Source organism: Oncorhynchus mykiss, chromosome 17 (assembly GCF_057628025.1).
Source record: "Oncorhynchus mykiss isolate SJ-2025 chromosome 17, ASM5762802v1, whole genome shotgun sequence".
NCBI classification, from domain to species: Eukaryota; Metazoa; Chordata; class Actinopteri; order Salmoniformes; family Salmonidae; genus Oncorhynchus; species Oncorhynchus mykiss.
In genome coordinates this window covers 55,911,933-55,930,000 of record NC_143038.1, presented here as the reverse complement: position 1 = coordinate 55,930,000, position 18,068 = coordinate 55,911,933, and the positions used below count along the sequence as shown (strand labels likewise).

General features: G+C 41.9%; 1 protein-coding gene across 4 annotated transcripts in view; it reads right to left on the bottom strand.

Moving 5' to 3' along the window:
• The window catches only part of LOC110494508 (FYVE, RhoGEF and PH domain-containing protein 5), a 67,964-nt gene that overhangs the window by 20,587 nt on the left and 29,309 nt on the right, over positions 1-18,068 (bottom strand). For all 4 annotated transcript variants that reach the window (XM_036950580.2, XM_036950582.2, XM_036950581.2 and 1 more), the window contains exons 6-8: positions 17,149-17,300; positions 13,853-14,009; positions 138-228 (exon numbers count right to left, since the gene is read on the bottom strand). In XM_036950580.2, coding sequence (XP_036806475.1) covers positions 138-228; positions 13,853-14,009; positions 17,149-17,300 — 400 coding nt within the window. The remainder of the gene's footprint in view (positions 1-137; positions 229-13,852; positions 14,010-17,148; positions 17,301-18,068) is intronic.

Genomic DNA, 18,068 nt, shown 5'->3' with positions numbered 1-18,068 from the left:
TTAGTCAAAAACATAAACTGGTTAATAAGGTGTAGAATGCCACATACTGAAACACTATTCAAGGTGGAGAGCCATGATAGGGTATGCACATGAAAGTTAGTATTACAATAGTACATCATGAGGTGAGTGTAGGGTACCTGTGAGCAGCATGCGGTACTGGAGGACTCTCACAATGACCTGCAGCAGCTGATGCCGCAGTGGGAACTGAGGTCCATCTGGGCCCTGCTTCTGAACACATAAACACATTGTCAGGTTAATACATGCTCGCATTCTTAACTGTGGAACATACACACACACACAGAGACATAAACACACAACCTCACACAAGCACATAGATAATACAATGCACACACTACTCTACCTAAGTGACCTCGTTTGACCACCAACCTGACCTCTGAACCGACCCTATTCTTCTGCCCTATGGAATTACTTAAGGGGAGAAGGGAGAAAAAGACAATAAGAGAAAGATTGTTTTTAAATCCATCAGGGGATAATTGTGTCTGACAGATCTGTATTCCCAGTCCCAGAGGTCTATAATACAGAGGGCCCAGAGCAGTGACCTCCTTAGAAAAAAGGGTTCCCAAAATGATTATTCGGTTGTCCCCATAGGAGAACCCTTTTTGGTTCCAGGTACAAAGAACCCTTTAAGTTCCTGGTTGAACTCCTTTGGGTTCTACATATAATCCGATGTGTAAAGGGTTCTACCTGGAAACCAAAAAGGGTACTTCAAAGGGTTATTGTATGGGGTCAGCCGAATAACCTTTCAGGTTCTAGATAGTACCTTTTTTCTAAGAGTGTGGGAGCATAGCAGGTACACACATCAGCACTGACTGAGGATCCTCCTAATCTAATAGAGCCCCATTCCTCATTGGAGAGGGAGAGAGAACACCCCACGGGACTGATCCCTTAATTTACACTGGGTGACTGTGGAACACACACATGCACGCAAGACTCACGCATACCTATGCACACACATGCTGGTGAGATAATATTGCTTACCCTGTAAAGGGGAGAATTAGGAGCCAACACACACCTTTGGCTTCATTATCAGAGATGGAGCCTTGAAGAGGCAGAGCAACATTTTGGAAGCAGGATTCTAGTGTCAACCCCCCCTCTAATCAGCTACATTCTCTTTCTCTCTGTTTCACTCTCCCTCTCTTTTATTCCACTCCCTCTCTCTCTAAAGGCCCTTTCCAGGATTATCTCTATCAACATAGCAGCCTGCTTAGGAGACTGATGGTCTGGATTTGGTAGGGCTCCAGTCCTCTCTGTCATAATAACCAACAGAGGACATGGAAATCAGATTATATCCCAGATAAATAGAACTGGAGTCAATGTAAGCAACCTAATCTATGATCCTTTAACTGTTAGCTCTGAGGGTATTGTCAGTAATAATCATATGCCCATATAATTGAATTTCACTACTTGCACTGAAACTGTCTGCCTTTAGGAAGAAGCCCACTGTGGACTGACATGTCTACCTCAGATCAGCCTCTCAGAATAGCACCAAAAACAAGCAAGCGACCCATAACCGATGTAGCGTGAGGAACAAGTTTCATGAAATTGACAACTTACTGACATCAGAAAATATTCATATTCTGGCCATCTCTGAAACACATTTAGACCATTCCTTTGATGATGCAGTAGTACATGCACATGGTTATAGAGCATACAGGAAAGATATACATGGAAACGGAGGTGGTGTTCCAACAGTGTGTATGTCCAGTGTCAGATTCCTGGTAGGCTGAGAGAGGATCTCATGTCAGATGATATAGAAGTAATATGGCTACAGGTTGATCTGCCTCACCTAAAGCCTTTTCTCATAGGAAGTTGTTATAGACCACTGAGTGCTAAAAGTCAGTATTTGGACTATATGTGTGAAATGCTAGATAATGTATGTGATATCAACAGAGAGATATCTTTTCTGAATGCCCTAAATATTGACTGGTTGTCATCAAGCTGTCCACTAAAAAATAAGCTTTAAGCTATAACTGATGCCTGCAATCTGGTTCAGGTTATCAGTCAACCTACCAGGGTATTTCCAAACAGAACAGGAGCTAAATTATCCACATGTATTGATCACATCTTTATTAATGCTGCAGAAATCTGCTCTAAAGCATTATCCAAATCCATCAGATGTAGGGATCCTAATATAATATCTAGAAAAAACAACGTTCCAAAGACTGGACCTAAAATTATGCATAAGTGATCATACAAGAGGTTTTGCAATAATACCTATGTTGAATGTTTGTTGAGCTGATGTGTTTAATGAGGAACAACCTGACGCAGCACTTGATGCATTAATGAAACTGCTTCTTCTGGTTACTGATGGGCATGCACCCATTAAGAAACAGACTGTTAGAATTGCAAAACACCCATGGATAGATTCATTGAAAAACTGTATGGCTGAGAGGGATGAGGCAAAGGGAATAGCAAATCATTCTGACATCACAGCAGACTGGCAAACATACAGTAAATTGAAAAATCACATAACTAAACTAAACAAAAAGAAGAAGAAACTATAGTATGGACCAAAGATAAATTATATAAAGAATGACAGTAAAAAGCTCTAGCGTACTTTAAATGAATTTCTAGGCAAAAAAGGTAAATCTGCTCCATCCTTCATTGAGGCAGATTGCTTATTCCTCATAAAACCCTTTGATATTGCCAACCACTTTAATAACTTTTTTGTTTTCAAGACATGGAAAACAACAAAACGCTGAGCCTTCATATTCATGCATAATGGACCAAATAATGAAAGTATTGTAGTTTTGAGTTCCGCAATGTGGGTGTGGAAGCGGTGAAAAAATGGTTGCTATCAACAAATAAGGACAAGCCACCTGGTACCGATAAACTGGATGGTACATTTCTGAGGTTAGTAGCAGAACACATTGCCACTCCTGTTTTCCACATCTTCAATTTAAGCCTAGAAAACAGTGTGTTCCCTCAGGTCTGGAGGGAGGCAAAGGTCATTCCGCTGCCCAAGAATAGCAGAGCAGCCTTTAATGGTTCAAACAGCCGACCAATCAGCCTGTCACCAGCGCTTAGCAAACTTTAGGAATAAAATGGTGTTTGACCAAATACAAAGTTATTTTACAGAAAACAAATGAACAACAGACTTTCAGCATGCTTATAGGGAAGGGCACTCAACATGCTCGGCACTGACACAAATGACTGATGATTGGCTGAAAGAAATTGATGGTAAGAACATTGTGGGAGATGTTTTGTTAGACTTCAGTGCAGCTTTTGATAGCTTTGATCATAACCTATTGCTGAGAAAACGTAGGTGTTATGGATTTTCAATCTCTGCCTTATCATGGATTGAGAGTTACCTATCTAATTGAACACAGAGGGTTTTCTTTAATGGAAGCCTCTCTAATGCAAATTCAGTTGAGTGTGGTGTACTGCAGGGCAGCTGGCTAGGGCCATTATTGTTTTTATTAATGACAAGATGGCGACCGGCAAGTTCGGCATGGTGGCAGCACTTTTACTTTATGTGTTTGTTTTAAATGTTACTGGAAATAATTGCATCTGCAATTTAGATGAAAGAATAGTACATTCTCAGCAACTTCTCAGTCATGCAAACACTTTTGATGGCATCCAGCACTTCGGATTTGGAAGGAATGTTAAACACCAAACTTTCATAGCACCTTGGCACAAACCAAAACGATCACTGAAAGCCAGTCTGAAATCTCAAATTAATGGTGGAGATCTTAAAATAACTCTATGCCTTCTCTTATCGGGTGATATCCATCAATGCCTTGGACCTCACTTTATCACGAAACCCATCAAACGGCCTATGTACCCATCCTCCTCTTGCGAACGGTGGATAAAGAGTAACAGCAAAACTTTGGTATGTTTGGAATGCGTGCAGTGGATTCATTTAAAATGCAGCGATCCTAGCTTTGGGCATGGGGTCAATGAAGCTTACCGTTGCTGTCTGTGTGCTGTACCCGTGGGGCATGTGAGCATTGAAGGTGGAGTAGGAACAGAGGACTTACCGAGGGTGGAGAATGCACCGGAGGGGGGGGGGGGGGTCCACAGCGGAGCGGAGGCCACCAGAGGCGAGTGACGGGGGACACGGTGGTGAGGACGATGGAGTAGCACCTGGGGAGGGGTGCTCCATGGCAACAGAGAGGCCACCGGAGGCAGTGCAGTGGGAAGATGGCAGCGCAGTGGGAGGCGAGTTACAAGTGGATCGGGAATTCAATGAGGCCTTTGGGGAGAAGGGCTTACATTTTGTGCACTTCAACGCCGAAGCCTACTACCGAAGATCGATGAGATACGCCTGTTGGTTTGAAAATCAGAGGTGGGTGTCTTATGTTTTACTGAGACATAGTTGGATTCATCTTTTTGTGACTGAGAAATTGAGATAGATTGAGGTAATTACTCTGTTGTCAGGAAGGATCGGAATCGGAACGGTGGGGGGATATGTGCGTTTGTAAGATCAGACATTGCTTTTAACGTCAGATCAGATTTAAACGCTAATCTGGAGATTGTCTCGCTGGATATCTGCCTTCCCAAAACCAAGCCGATTTTGTTGGGGGTGTGTTATAGGCCGCCCAAGCAGAATGCATTCTATGAAGGTTTTGAAATTGTGTTGTCAAACTGTAATGATTCCCTGTTGAAGGAAATCATTTTGTTAGGGGATTTCAATACTGATGTCTGCAAAAAGAATAGCCCAACCCACAATGTATTTATGCACTTTTGTAGATCACTTGCTCTGACCCAAATGATAAAATATCCCACCAGGATATGTGAAACAGTGCAAAGTATGATTTACTTAATATTGGTGTCTGATAAATCTAAAATATCACAGTGTGGAGTAATAGTCTATGGAATCAGTGATCATTTTATTACATTTTGGAGGAGGATTTTTGAAGATATATTTAAGTGTCACAAAACCGTTAGAATCAGAGGATCAAAAAATACTGTGTAGAAAAGTTTAGGCAGGAAGTGGGAAAAATTGACTGGTCACCTGTGCTAGATAGTGTAGGGGTAGACAGTGCCTGGGAAGTCTTTAAATGTAGATTACTTGATGTTGTGAATGTGATGGCTCCCATTAGACTGGTCAGGGTAAAGCAGCGATCTAGCCCTTGGTTTAATCATGAGATTCTATTCTCAAGAGCAGCGCGATTTTGTCCTATATAAACGTCACAGAAATTAAGCACAGAGCAGGATGGATGAAGCTAAGAGGGGTTACTTTGCTGAGAAAATAATTGAGAACAAAAAAGTCCCTAAAAAGATTTGGAAATCATTTAAGGAACTAGGCTGTAGTAGTACTACCAAAAACAAACTAAACAGTATTGGACGGAACATCAGGGTACAGTTGAAGTCGTAAGTTTACATACACTTAGGTTGGAGTCATTAAAACTCGTTTTTCAACCTCTCCACACATTTCTTGTTAACAAACTAAAGTTTTGGCAAGTCAGTTAGGACATCTACTTCGTGCATGACACAAGTCATTTTTCCAACAATTGTTTACAGACAGATTATTTCACTTGTAATTCACTGTATCACAATTCCAGTGGGTCAGAAGTTTACATACACTAAATTGACTGTGACTTTAAACAGCTTGGAAAATTCCAGAAAATTATGTCATGGCTTTAGAAGCTTCTGACATCATTTGAGTCAATTGCAGGTGTACCAGTCGATGTATTTCAAGGCCAACTTCAAACTCAGTGCCTCTTTGCTTGTAAAATGAGTCCTATAACAACATAATCTGAAAGGCCGCTCAGCAAGAAAGAAGCCACTGCTCCAAAACCGCCATAAAAAAGCCAGACTGCTCCTCTGGTCTGATGAAACAAAAACAGAACTGTTTGGCCATAATGACCATTGTTATGTTTGGAGGAATAAGGGTTATGCTTGCAAGCCGAAGAACACCATCCGAACCGTGAAGCACGGGGGTGGCAGCATCATGTCGTGGGGGTGCTTTGCTGTAGGAGGGACTGGTGCACTTCACAAAATAGATAGCATCATGAGGAGAGAAAATTATGTGGCTATATTGAACCAACATCTCAAGACATCAGTCAGGAAGTTGAAGCTTGGTCGCAAATGGGTCTTCCAAATGGACAATGACCCCAAGCATACTTCCAAAGTTGTGGCAAAATGGCTTAACGACAACAAAGTCAAGGTATTGGAGTGGCCATCACAAAGCCCTGACCTCAATCCCATAGAACATTTGTGGGCAGAACTGAAAAAGCATGTGCGAGCAAGGAGGCCAACAAACCTGACTCCGTTACACCAGCTCTGTCAGGAGGAACGGGCCAAAATTCACCCAACTTATTGTGGGAACCTTGTGGAAGGCTACCCAAAATGTTTGAACCAAGTTAAACAATGTAAAGGCAATGCTACCAAATACTAATTGAGTGTATGTAAACTTCTGACCCACTGGGATTGTGGTGAAAGAAATAAAAGCTGAAATAAATCATTCTCTCTACTATTATTCTGACATTTCACATTCTTAAAATAAAGTGCTGATCCTAACTGACCAAAGACAGGGAATTTTTACTAGGATTAAATGTCAGGAATTGTGAAAAACTGAGTTTAATTGTATTTGGCTAAGGTGTATGTAATCTTCCGACTTCAACTGTATATGAAAAAGCAGAGGTTGCCAATGAATTCATCTATTTTTTTTACTTCTGTTGCCAGCAAGCTGGTTAGCAAGCTGCCCACCAGTTCTGGTTTGTATGGAAGCAACCAAGTCAAGAAGTATTATATAGAGTTATGGGGTCGACCAAGAAAGGGCCAGAAGTATACAGAATGGTGTCGTCTGCGTAGAGGTGGATCAGGGTATCGCCCGCAGAAAAAGCGACATCATTGATATATACAGAGAAAAGAGTCGGACCGAGAATTTAACCCTGTGGTACCCCCATAGAGACTGCCAGAGGTCCGGACAACATGCCCTCCGATTTGACACACTGAACTCTGTCTGCAAAGTAGTTGGTGAACCAGGCGAGGTAGTCATTAGAAAAACTAAGGCTGTTGAGTCTGCCGATAAGAATACAGTGATTGACAGAGTCAAAAGCCTTGGCCAGATCGATGAAGACGGCTACACAGTGCTGTCTTTTATCACTGGCGGTTATGATATCGTTCAGTACCTTGAGCATGGCTGAGGTGCACCCGTGACCGGCTCGGAAACCGGATTGCACAGCGGAGAAGGTATGGTGGAATTCGAAATGGTCAGTGATCTGTTTATTAACTTGGCTTTCAAAGACTTTAGAAAGGCAGGGCAGGATGGATATACAGTGGGGAGAACAAGTATTTGATACACTGACGATTTTGCAGGTTTTCCTACTTACAAAGCATGTAGAGGTCTGTAATTTTTATCATAGGTACACTTCAACTGTGAGAGACGGAATCTAAAACAAAAATACAGAAAATCACATTGTATGATTTTTAAGTAATTATTTTGCACTTTATTGACATTAGTATTTGATAATTCAGAAAAGCAGAACTTAATATTTGGTACAGAAACCTTTATTTGTAATTACAGAGATCATACCTTTCCTGTAGTTCTTCAGCTGGAGGCTGTCTCCTTTGGCAGTTCTATCTATCTAGCCCGCTAGAATGCGGGCGACGCGGTGTCTAAGTTAGTAGCCCAGGGCTAGTAGAAACGTCTGCTCCGACGTCCGACAGAGGCCGGTTGAAGGCACAGCGGATGGAGTATTCGTCGGCAGATCAGTCGTGGTGGTGCGGCGGGGCGCCGTGTCGACAAAGGATCCAAGCCAGATGGCGAAAGAGGTATTGTAGTTGTAGTAATTTAGTTTGCTAGCCGAGAGATGCGCCTGGCTCACGGCTAACTGGTGCTAGCTTCGGGGCAGGGGCGTTAGCCACTACAGCCACTCGGTAGCAGCGGTGATCCGGTGCCAAGGTACAGAGCTTACGGCAAGGATCCAGTGGAGTAGTGGGTTCTAGCCGTGTTTGGGTGGAGTCCGGGTGAACAACTGAGTAGGCCGGGAGTTGGGCCTCAGGGATAGCTTCGGTACTGGGTAACTCGGTGGGTGCTAGCTAGCTGTGAAGATCAGGAGTAATGGTCCAGGGATTACGGCAGGAATCCGGCATTGTAGTGGAGAGACAGTCCGATACTGGTAGACTGGCGAGTATTATCCAGGTTGAAAAAAAAGGTCTGGTATCTGTGTGTAGAAGGTAAAGGCCGCTAGCAGTGGCTAACAATGACTAAATATCTTGTAGCTAATTAGCTGGTTAGCTTCTGATGGCTAGGTGGTTCTCTAAAAATGTTAAATAATAGTGGTTCCGTATCACATTGGGTGAGGCAGGTTACCTGAAGGTATAATTGAATTAAAATGGAAAAGAGATTGAAAATAAAATTGAAAAAAAAAAACGAAAAATACAGAAGCACACGATAGGACCAACAAAACACGTCTGCACTGCTACGCCATCTTGGAAACAAGCTAATATTATACCTCTGTATAAGAAGGGGATAAAGTCTGACCCTGGGAATTATAGGCCTGTATCTATCCTCTGTGTAACATCAAAGATCCTGGAGAGAGTTGTACATGAGCAAAATGTATGAATATGTTAACAAACAGGGTGTAATGTATTATTTTCAGTCTGGTTTTAGAAAAACGTACTCCACTGATTCATGTCTACTTTACTTGACTGACTTCATCAGCTAAGAGATTGATGAGGGAAATCTCTGTGGAATGGTACTGCTTGACCTACAGAAGGCCTTTGATACAATTAACCGCTGTCTCCTAATATCCAAACTGGAGGCACTGGGATTAAGTAGTATTCCTCTAGGCTGGGTAAAGTCCTATTTATCAGGAAGGGAGCAAGTAGTAGAAGTTAATGGTTCACTGTCTCAGGCAAAACTAATGAGTTGTGGCGTTCCGCAGGGTAGTGTGCTTGGGCCTTTGCTGTTTTTATTGTATATTAATGATATGAAAGATGCTTGTTCTTGCCATCTTTTTCTTTATGCGGATGACTCCACACTTCTGCCGTCTCACAAAAGTAAAACTATGTTGGAGAGCATACTTAGCACAGAGCTTAATAACATTAGCAAATGGCTAGGAGATAATAAGCTATCTCTGCACTTAGGGAAAACTGAAGCAATTAGTTTTGGATCCAGACCTAAGTTCAGTAGTTCCTCTGAAATTAGTGTGGAATTATGGGGCGATGTGCTGACTACTAAAACTTCAGTTAGCAACTTGGGATGTATCCTAGATGGAAGCTTGGGAGGTGTGAGCATGGCCAATAAAGTGCTAGGGAAGGTTAATGCCAGGACTAAGTTTTGGCTAGAAAGTCCAAGCTGCTTGATAAGGACTCCATGAGTGCTAGCTACTGCCCTCATTCAATGCCATTTTGACTATGGTAGTACTTCCTGGTTTGGGGGTGTCATGTATTGTCATGTTGTGTCTTTCTGTCCTTTCCTTTCACCCTGTCTCCCTCTGCTGGTCGTATTAGGTTACCTTTTCTCCCCCGCTTTCCCCCAGCTGTTCCTTGTCTCCTCCTAACTACCTCGTCACCCCTTTTCCCACCTGTTCCCTTTTTCCCTCTGATTAGTCCTCTATATCTCTCTCTGTTTTTGTTCCTGTCCTTGTCGGATTCTTGTTTGTGTGTCTCATGCCTGAACCAGACTATCATCGTGTTTGCTGCAACCTTGTCCTGTCCTGTCGGAATCTACCTGTCCATCTGAGCCCACGTGTGTTTATCATTAAAGAAACTCTGTTTGTTAATTCGCTTTTGGGTCCTCATTCACGCACCTGACAGGGGGCTTATCTAAACGCATGAAGGGGAAGCTCCAGATATTTTTATTTTACCTTTATTTAACTAGGCAAGTCAGTTAAGAACAAATTCATGTTTTCAATGACGGCCTAGGAACAGTGGGTTAACTGCCTTGTTCAGGGGCAGAACGACAGATTTTTACATTGTCAGCTCAGGGATTCAATCTTGCAACCTTTCAGTTACAAGTCCAACGCTCTAACCACTAGGCTACCTGCCGCCCCAGAGAGGACATAGTTTTTATGGGCAGAGGCAACTCATAGCCCAGAATAAGCAGATCAGGGATGTATTGAAGGAGAGATCACATACAGACATAGGCAGGAGCTGCTTTCAGGAACTAAACTGGCTGCCTGTTGAGGCTAGGGTGTCCCAGATTAGACTAGGTTTGGTTTACAGGAGTGTTTATGGTCCTGCGCCCAGATATCTGAATACTTTCCTCGTGTTAGGGATGCACACAATCACAGCACCACATCAGGTGTTGCTGATGAGTGCTTATACAGGTTCAGGAGTAATGTTGGGAAAGGTACTTTCTTGTATACTAGAGCCTCAGAATGGAATGAGTTGCCTCTGCCCATAAAAACAACGTCCTCTCTGGGCAGCTTTAAAAATAAAGTAAAAATATGTTTCATGTCCTCTGTGCCCATATGAATAACCCCTATGATGTAACTGGAATGATGAGATAGATGTTCTTCTTCTCTGTTTTTGTTTTATTATTTCACTGTGTTCGATCTTGTCTAGCCATCTTGTCTCAAGAGGACCACAATGGAAATAGGTCCCAGACCTCAGTGTTATGTCAATAACATGTATGTCAATCTCTCTTGGCTCTAAGTTGAGGAGAGATTGACCTCATCACTACTGGTCTTTGTGCGAGGTGTTGAAGCTACCGAACCATCTGTTCAAGCAGTTGGCACATAGTTCAGACACTCATCGGTAGAACACAAGACATGCAATCAGCAGTCTCTTCATAGTCCCCAGCTCCAGAAAAGAGGCAGGGAAATGCACAGTATTAAATAGAGCCATGACTACATGGAAATCTCAGCCACCCCAGGTAACTCAAGCTAGCAATAAAAACAGATGAAAAAACAGATAAAAGAACACCTTACGGCACAACAAGGACTGTGAAGAGACAGACATTTTGATACATGTTGTACTGTATTATGCATTTTAATATATAGGAGGGTGGCCTTGCACGAGCCTTGGCTAGTGCGACCCGGAACGGCTCATAGGGCAGGAGCCATCTACTGTTTCTGAAGCATGAGGCAGAGGCAGGATATTATGTAGTATTATATACCATTATGTAGTATTATGTTGTGTTATGTATTTTATGTAGTGTTATGTATATTATATTAGGTATATTATGTTGTTGTTTTGTTTCCTGTTCGGACCCCGGGAAGAAAATCCCAATAAAATACTACAATGCATTCGCTCAGTGTGGTTTCCTTTATCTTTGGATTACCCTTCAAATGTTCCCCTTCCTGTTCAATAACAACATCCCTTCAAAAAACCTTACTGACAGAACACCAGCTCCTCAAGTGTCGCTTGTTCATATAAATTGTGATCGAATTGAAAGGCGGAAGTGGCTTCTGTGGTGAGCCAAAGACGATAATTAGTGAGTAGTTGTTTGGGTTAGTGAGCCAAAGAGAGAAGATGTCTGCAGTTCACCAGTGCGCACACACACAAACACACACACACACACACACACACACACGGCCAGCTGATTCACTGGCTGCACACACAGCTGATCTAATTGGGGAGTTGTAAAGGAGGCTGCATCTCTAATTAGCTTGTGTCTGCCTCATTGCCCAGCTGCCTATACTGGGATTTCACACCATCACACTGTCTTTATCTCTCTCTGTGCACCTGCTGCATCACACACACACACGCACGCACACACCTACGCACGCACACACACACACAGTACACAGCAGCACAGTAAACAACAAATTGGCTGAAGAGGGGCTAATCCTGTAAGGTCCTATGGTGATCTGATCACAGCCCGTAGCTACTTCATCACTGTCATCACCACATCCACAATGAAATTACACCCCACAACACAAGACTGCTGGACCAATGCTTAAAGAGCTTAACCCTCCACTTCCAGAGAGAGAGAGAGAGAGAGAGAGACAGAGAGAGAGAGAGAGAGAGAAAGAAAGAGAGAGAAAGAGAGAAAGAGGGAGAAAGAGAGAGAGAGAGAGAGAGAGAGAGAGAGAGCCAGAGAGAGAAAGAAAGAGAAAGAAAGAGAGAGAAAGAGAGAGAAGGAGGGAGAAAGAGAGAGAGAGAGCAGATGAAATAATATGAAGGACAAACTCCTTTAAGCTATCAAAATTAACAACAAAAACAAACCAATTAGGAAGAGATATAAAGTATACATAAATCATCTACATGGTCATCTGACATAATAACAACCACTTCCTGCATTGATCACTGGCTAAACTGCCATAGCAGGATAAATAGTAGGATAAACAAGGCCTACTGTCTCTCTCAACTGTCTGTCTGTGACATTGGTCTCTACTGTCCCAGAGAGCCCTGTGTGTTACATTACGGGGAGGTCACACAGATGGAGTCCCCTGGCAGTCCCCACACCGCTACACAGCCAGGCAGAGGGGATGTTATTTCTAGTACAAGCTTTTAACTAGGAATAACATTCATCTTCATAATATTCCTCAGTGTTCATATTTGAGCAAAAAACCCTAGATTTGCTTTCTGCTTGTTTCTGTCATGCATTTACTGAAAATGCGATTTTATCTACAGATGTACGATCTTAATTTGATCCCCATGTTGCAGGATTTCCTGTGTATTTGAGGTTTAAAAAGGCTTCTGAAGTTTGTAATTTCCACTTTGAAATTTGACTTGATTTTTCCTACAAAAAACATAAACCCCTACAAAAATGTCCATGAATGCAGGATAATTTTTTTGCTGCTGCCTCTGCCTCTCTCTTTCTCTCTCTCGCTCTCTCTCACCTACATTGCTTGTCCTATCATAGTCCTGTGGAACCACAGTATCTCTGGTGAGGGCAGCTGCTCCTGAATATTCATGAGCTCAGAGACAGTTGCTTCCTTGTCGGGTTGCGATCCTAATCACCATTGAGATGCGTAGAATCATTATGTCCACCAATCACTATGCATCAAAATATGGTGAGGAACCGCTATTTGATAAATATGCAAGAAACAGTATGTTATGCATATCTGTGGGCGGTCTTGGGTAGAATCTTGGTAGCATGTAGAGCCAAGACTAATTTCCAAAATTAACATAAATATAATGAATCTTGAGGTGATTCAATTTAATGGGGTAAATTAATTGAATTACTTCATAACACAAAGGTCAATTTAATATAGAAATAGTGCATTATTCTTGCACAAAGATAAACAAGCATTCCAAAAGTCGAACTGCTAACTCTACCGTTACCTATCAATAGGACTTAACAGGGTAAGCTAGGTAACCTGGAGCATGTGAGAGATTTCCACTATATGAGCACTGAATCAAGTCTATAGGTCAGACCATGCCTGGAGTGGAAATGAGAAATCCATTGTTGCATCCCAATGGTCTTATCTGAGAGCATGTTTAATATCCTCTGCCATGGTTAATGGTTCCTATCATCATCATTAGGGGCCTTGATTACATATCTCCCTACTCAACGGAGGAGTCATTTGCTTACTATGGAGTTGTGCATATAGTTTGAAGACATCCTCTCAGATACTACTTCGTACGTTCTGTTGACAGCCAAGATAAAGGGATTCACAGTACAAAAAGGTATGTGTTCGGACTGTGAAAGGTATCAAACATGAGAGTAGCGCATTGAAAAGGTCAGTCCCATAGAGGAGAGCAGATCAGAATAGAGTTTGGAAAGGCCATTGACTCCCAGTGGAGTCTGGATAACAAACTAAAGCTGCTATAAAAATGGAACAGGGAACTCCTGCCTGAATAAAGACATTGTTATAGTAAATCCCTCTGCTCATACAGAAACCTGCATGAGACTGGCAGGTACAGCCTAAGGACTGATTTTTCTGAGAGGTTAATTTACAGACTATAAACTCACATTGAGTTTTTAGTTAGAGGACTTCCACTTTAATAAGTAGTCTGTAAGCTCAAACTAAGTCCGGCCTCTTACCTCAAACTGCTTGACAATGTCATGGAAGGCAGGGTTGAGTTTACAGCTCTCTGCCAGTAGGGACATGCTGCGGTCGTACTTAGAGATATAGGTAGCGAACACAGCAAACTCCTCCTGACGAGACAGGATCACATCCACCACCTGCTGGCTCTCCTCCCTGGTGATGGGGAATAGAATCATGTTGAGGTTTGGCGGATTGGTTGACAGTTAAGTTATTGAATAATAGTTTACATTTAAGTTATTGACTAATAGTTGATAGGTAAGTTATTGAATAATAGTTTACATTTAAGTTATTGACTAATAGTTGACAGGTAAGTTATTGAATACCAGTTAACATGTAAGTTATTGAATACCAGTTAACATGTAAGTTATTGAATACCAGTTGACAGGTAAGTTATTGAATACCAGTTAACATGTAAGTTATTGAATACCAGTTAATATGTAAGTTATTGAATACCAGTTAACATGTAAGTTATTGAATACCAGTTGACATGTAAGTTATTGAATACCAGTTAACATGTAAGTTATTGAATACCAGTTAACATGTAAGTTATTGAATACCAGTTAACATGTAAGTTATTGAATACCAGTTGACATGTAAGTTATTGAATAACAGTTGACAGGTAAGTTATTGAATACCAGTTGACAGGTAAGTTATTGAATACCAGTTAACATGTAAGTTATTGAATACCAGTTGACATGTAAGTTATTGAATACCAGAAAACATGTAAGTTATTGAATACCAGTTAACATGTAAGTTATTGAATAACAGTTGACAGGTAAGTTATTGAATACCAGTTGACAGGTAAGTTATTGAATAACAGTTGACAGGTAAGTTATTGAATACCAGTTGACAGGTAAGTTATTGAATACCAGTTAACATGTAAGTTATTGAATACCAGTTGACGGGTAAGTTATTGAATAACAGTTAACATGTAAGTTATTGAATAACAGTTGACAGGTAAGTTATTGAATAACAGTTAACATGTAAGTTATTGAATAACAGTTGACAGGTAAGTTATTGAATACCAGTTAACATGTAAGTTATTGAATACCAGTTGACGGGTAAGTTATTGAATAACAGTTGACAGGTAAGTTATTGAATAACAGTTGACAGGTAAGTTATTGAATACCAGTTGACAGGTAAGTTATTGAATACCAGTTGATGGGTAAATTATTGAATTATGGCCAGAGAAACATGTCAATACCTCCTGAGCTACTGAATAAACACACATACACACTTACACTCATCATTTCCTGCTGCTGCTGTGTTCTTTATTTTACTCTTATTATTGTCTATCCTGATGCCTAGTTACTTTACCCTGCCTTCATGCACATATCTACTTGAAATACCTCGTACCCCTGCACATTGATCTGGTACTGGTACACCATGTATATAGCTCCACATTGATCTGGTACTGTTACAACCTGTATAGAGCTCCACATTGATCTGGTACTGGTATTCCCTGTATACAGCTCCACATTGATCTGGTACTGGTATTCCCTGTATACAGCTCCACATTGATCTGGTACTGGTATTCCCTGTATAGAGCTCCACATTGATCTGGTACTGGTATTCCCTGTATACAGCTCCACATTGATCTGGTACTGGTACTCCCTGTATATAGCTCCACATTGATCTGGTACTGGTACTCCCTGTATATAGCTCCACATTGATCTGGTACTGGTACAACCTGTATATAGCTCCACATTGATCTGGTACTGGTATTCCCTGTATATAGCTCCACATTGATCTGGTACTGGTACAACCTGTATATAGCTCCACATTGATCTGGTACTGGTACTCCCTGTATATAACTCCACATTGATCTGGTACTGGTACTCCCTGTATATAGCTCCACATTGATCTGGTACTGGTATTCCCTGTATATAGCTCCACATTGATCTGGTACTGGTACAACCTGTATATAGCTCCACATTGATCTGGTACTGGTATTCCCTGTATATAGCTCCACATTGATCTGGTACTGGTACAACCTGTATATAGCTCCACATTGATCTGGTACTGGTACTCCCTGTATATAACTCCACATTGATCTGGTACTGGTACTCCCTGTATATAGCTCCACATTGATCTGGTACTGGTATTCCCTGTATAGAGCTCCACATTTATCTGGTACTGGTATTCCCTGTATATAGCTCCACATTGATCTGGTACTGGTACTCCCTGTATATAACTCCACATTGATCTGGTACTGGTACTCCCTGTATATAGCTCCACATTGATCTGGTACTGGTACTCCCTGTATATAGCTCCACATTGATCTGGTACTGGTACTCCCTGTATATAACTCCACATTGATCTGGTACTGGTACTCCCTATATAGCTCCACATTGATCTGGTACTGGTACTCCCTGTATATAACTCCACATTGATCTGGTACTGGTACTCCCTATATAGCTCCACATTGATCTGGTACTGGTACTCCCTATATAGCTCCACATTGATCTGGTACTGGTACTCCCTGTATATAACTCCACATTGATCTGGTACTGGTACTCCCTATATAGCTCCACATTGATCTGGTACTGGTACTCCCTGTATATAGCTCCACATTGATCTGGTACTGGTACTCCCTGTATATAGCTCCACATTGATCTGGTACTGGTATTCCTTGTATATAGCTCCACATTGATCTGGTACTGGTATTCCTTGTATATAGCTCCACATTGATCTGGTACTGGTATTCCTTGTATATAGCTCCACATTGATCTGGTACTGGTATTCCCTGTATATAGCTCCACATTGATCTGGTACTGGTACTCCCTGTATACAGCTCCACATTGATCTGGTACTGGTATTCCTTGTATATAGCTCCACATTGATCTGGTACTGGTACTCCCTGTATATAGCTCCACATTGATCTGGTACTGGTACTCCCTGTTTATAGCTCCACATTGATCTGGTACTGGTACTCCCTGTATATAGCTCCACATTGTTCTGGTACTGGTATTCCCTGTATATAGCTCCACATTGATCTGGTACTGGTATTCCCTGTATATAGCTCCATTCTTGTGTATTTTATTACTCATGTCAGAATTTGTATTTTTAGTTAACTGTGCATTGTTGGTAAGGTCTCGTAGGTAAGCATTTCACAGTAAAGTCTACACCCGTTATATTCGGCGCATGTGACAAACACAATTTGATTTGACAAACATACAGTATGGTAATATACCATTTACAATCATTGTACTTGATGTGCTTGAAATGTATTTATCTATGAGTGCATATAGACTGTCATATACCCACTGTGTTTATCTACTGTATGTCTCACCACTGTCTGATGCGTGCATCCAGCTCGGTGAGGATGTTGCTGTGGAGTATGTAGACCTCAGGGAGCGTGCCCAGTATCTCCCCCAGCCTCTGTTCCTCCACCACACGTTCCCCATCCTCCCCCACCGCCTCCAACACTGCTGCCCTGAAGTCCTGCATGAGAGGGAGGGAGAAAGGATAGAGGGAGAAGTGAAGGGGGGAGAATGAGGGGGAAACAGGGAAGGAGGGGGAGAGGTAGTGGGGTGATGGGTCAGATTCTCCTAGAGTTTAACATTCTTCCCGTCCCCTAATCCAGTATCAACTTAGTCTGTGTCCCTCTGTGATCTCTGCCTGTCCAACCACTCAGGAAAAGGTGTGTTGGACCTGAGTTACATACCAGCTGTTGGGTTACATAATGACTTTGGTTGCTGATACATTGTTGACACAAACCTACCATTTATCAACATACTGACATTACTTATATGTTCATAACCATGGTAAGACATTAAAACGTGGTTGTGTCAGGGTGACCACAGAGGCTAAAACGCCAGTGGAGTTATGGCACTAGGGAGGGAATGCTCATGAGAAGGGTCATTTATCTACTCCAACAATTGGGGAAAACATGAAAGCTCACTAATCGATTGTAGGTGTCAAAATGCTTAACCAATATCAATTCTCTCTCCTGGTATGGTTGTCTGGTAGCGAACACCATCTATAATATGAAGCCATAATGTGTCTACAAGGACAAGCGTCTGGACCTCATCAATTTCAGTTTTAGAACGCTGCAGACATAAAACAAGTATGACACTTTACTTTAGCACCTCCCGTTCATCATCTACTATCGATCCCATCTGAGTTAGCATTCATCACTGCTGCTGTGAAGCAGACCTGCCACTTCATGTCCTGGCCGCCCGCTCCCCAGGGACGGACACTGTTGTCCTG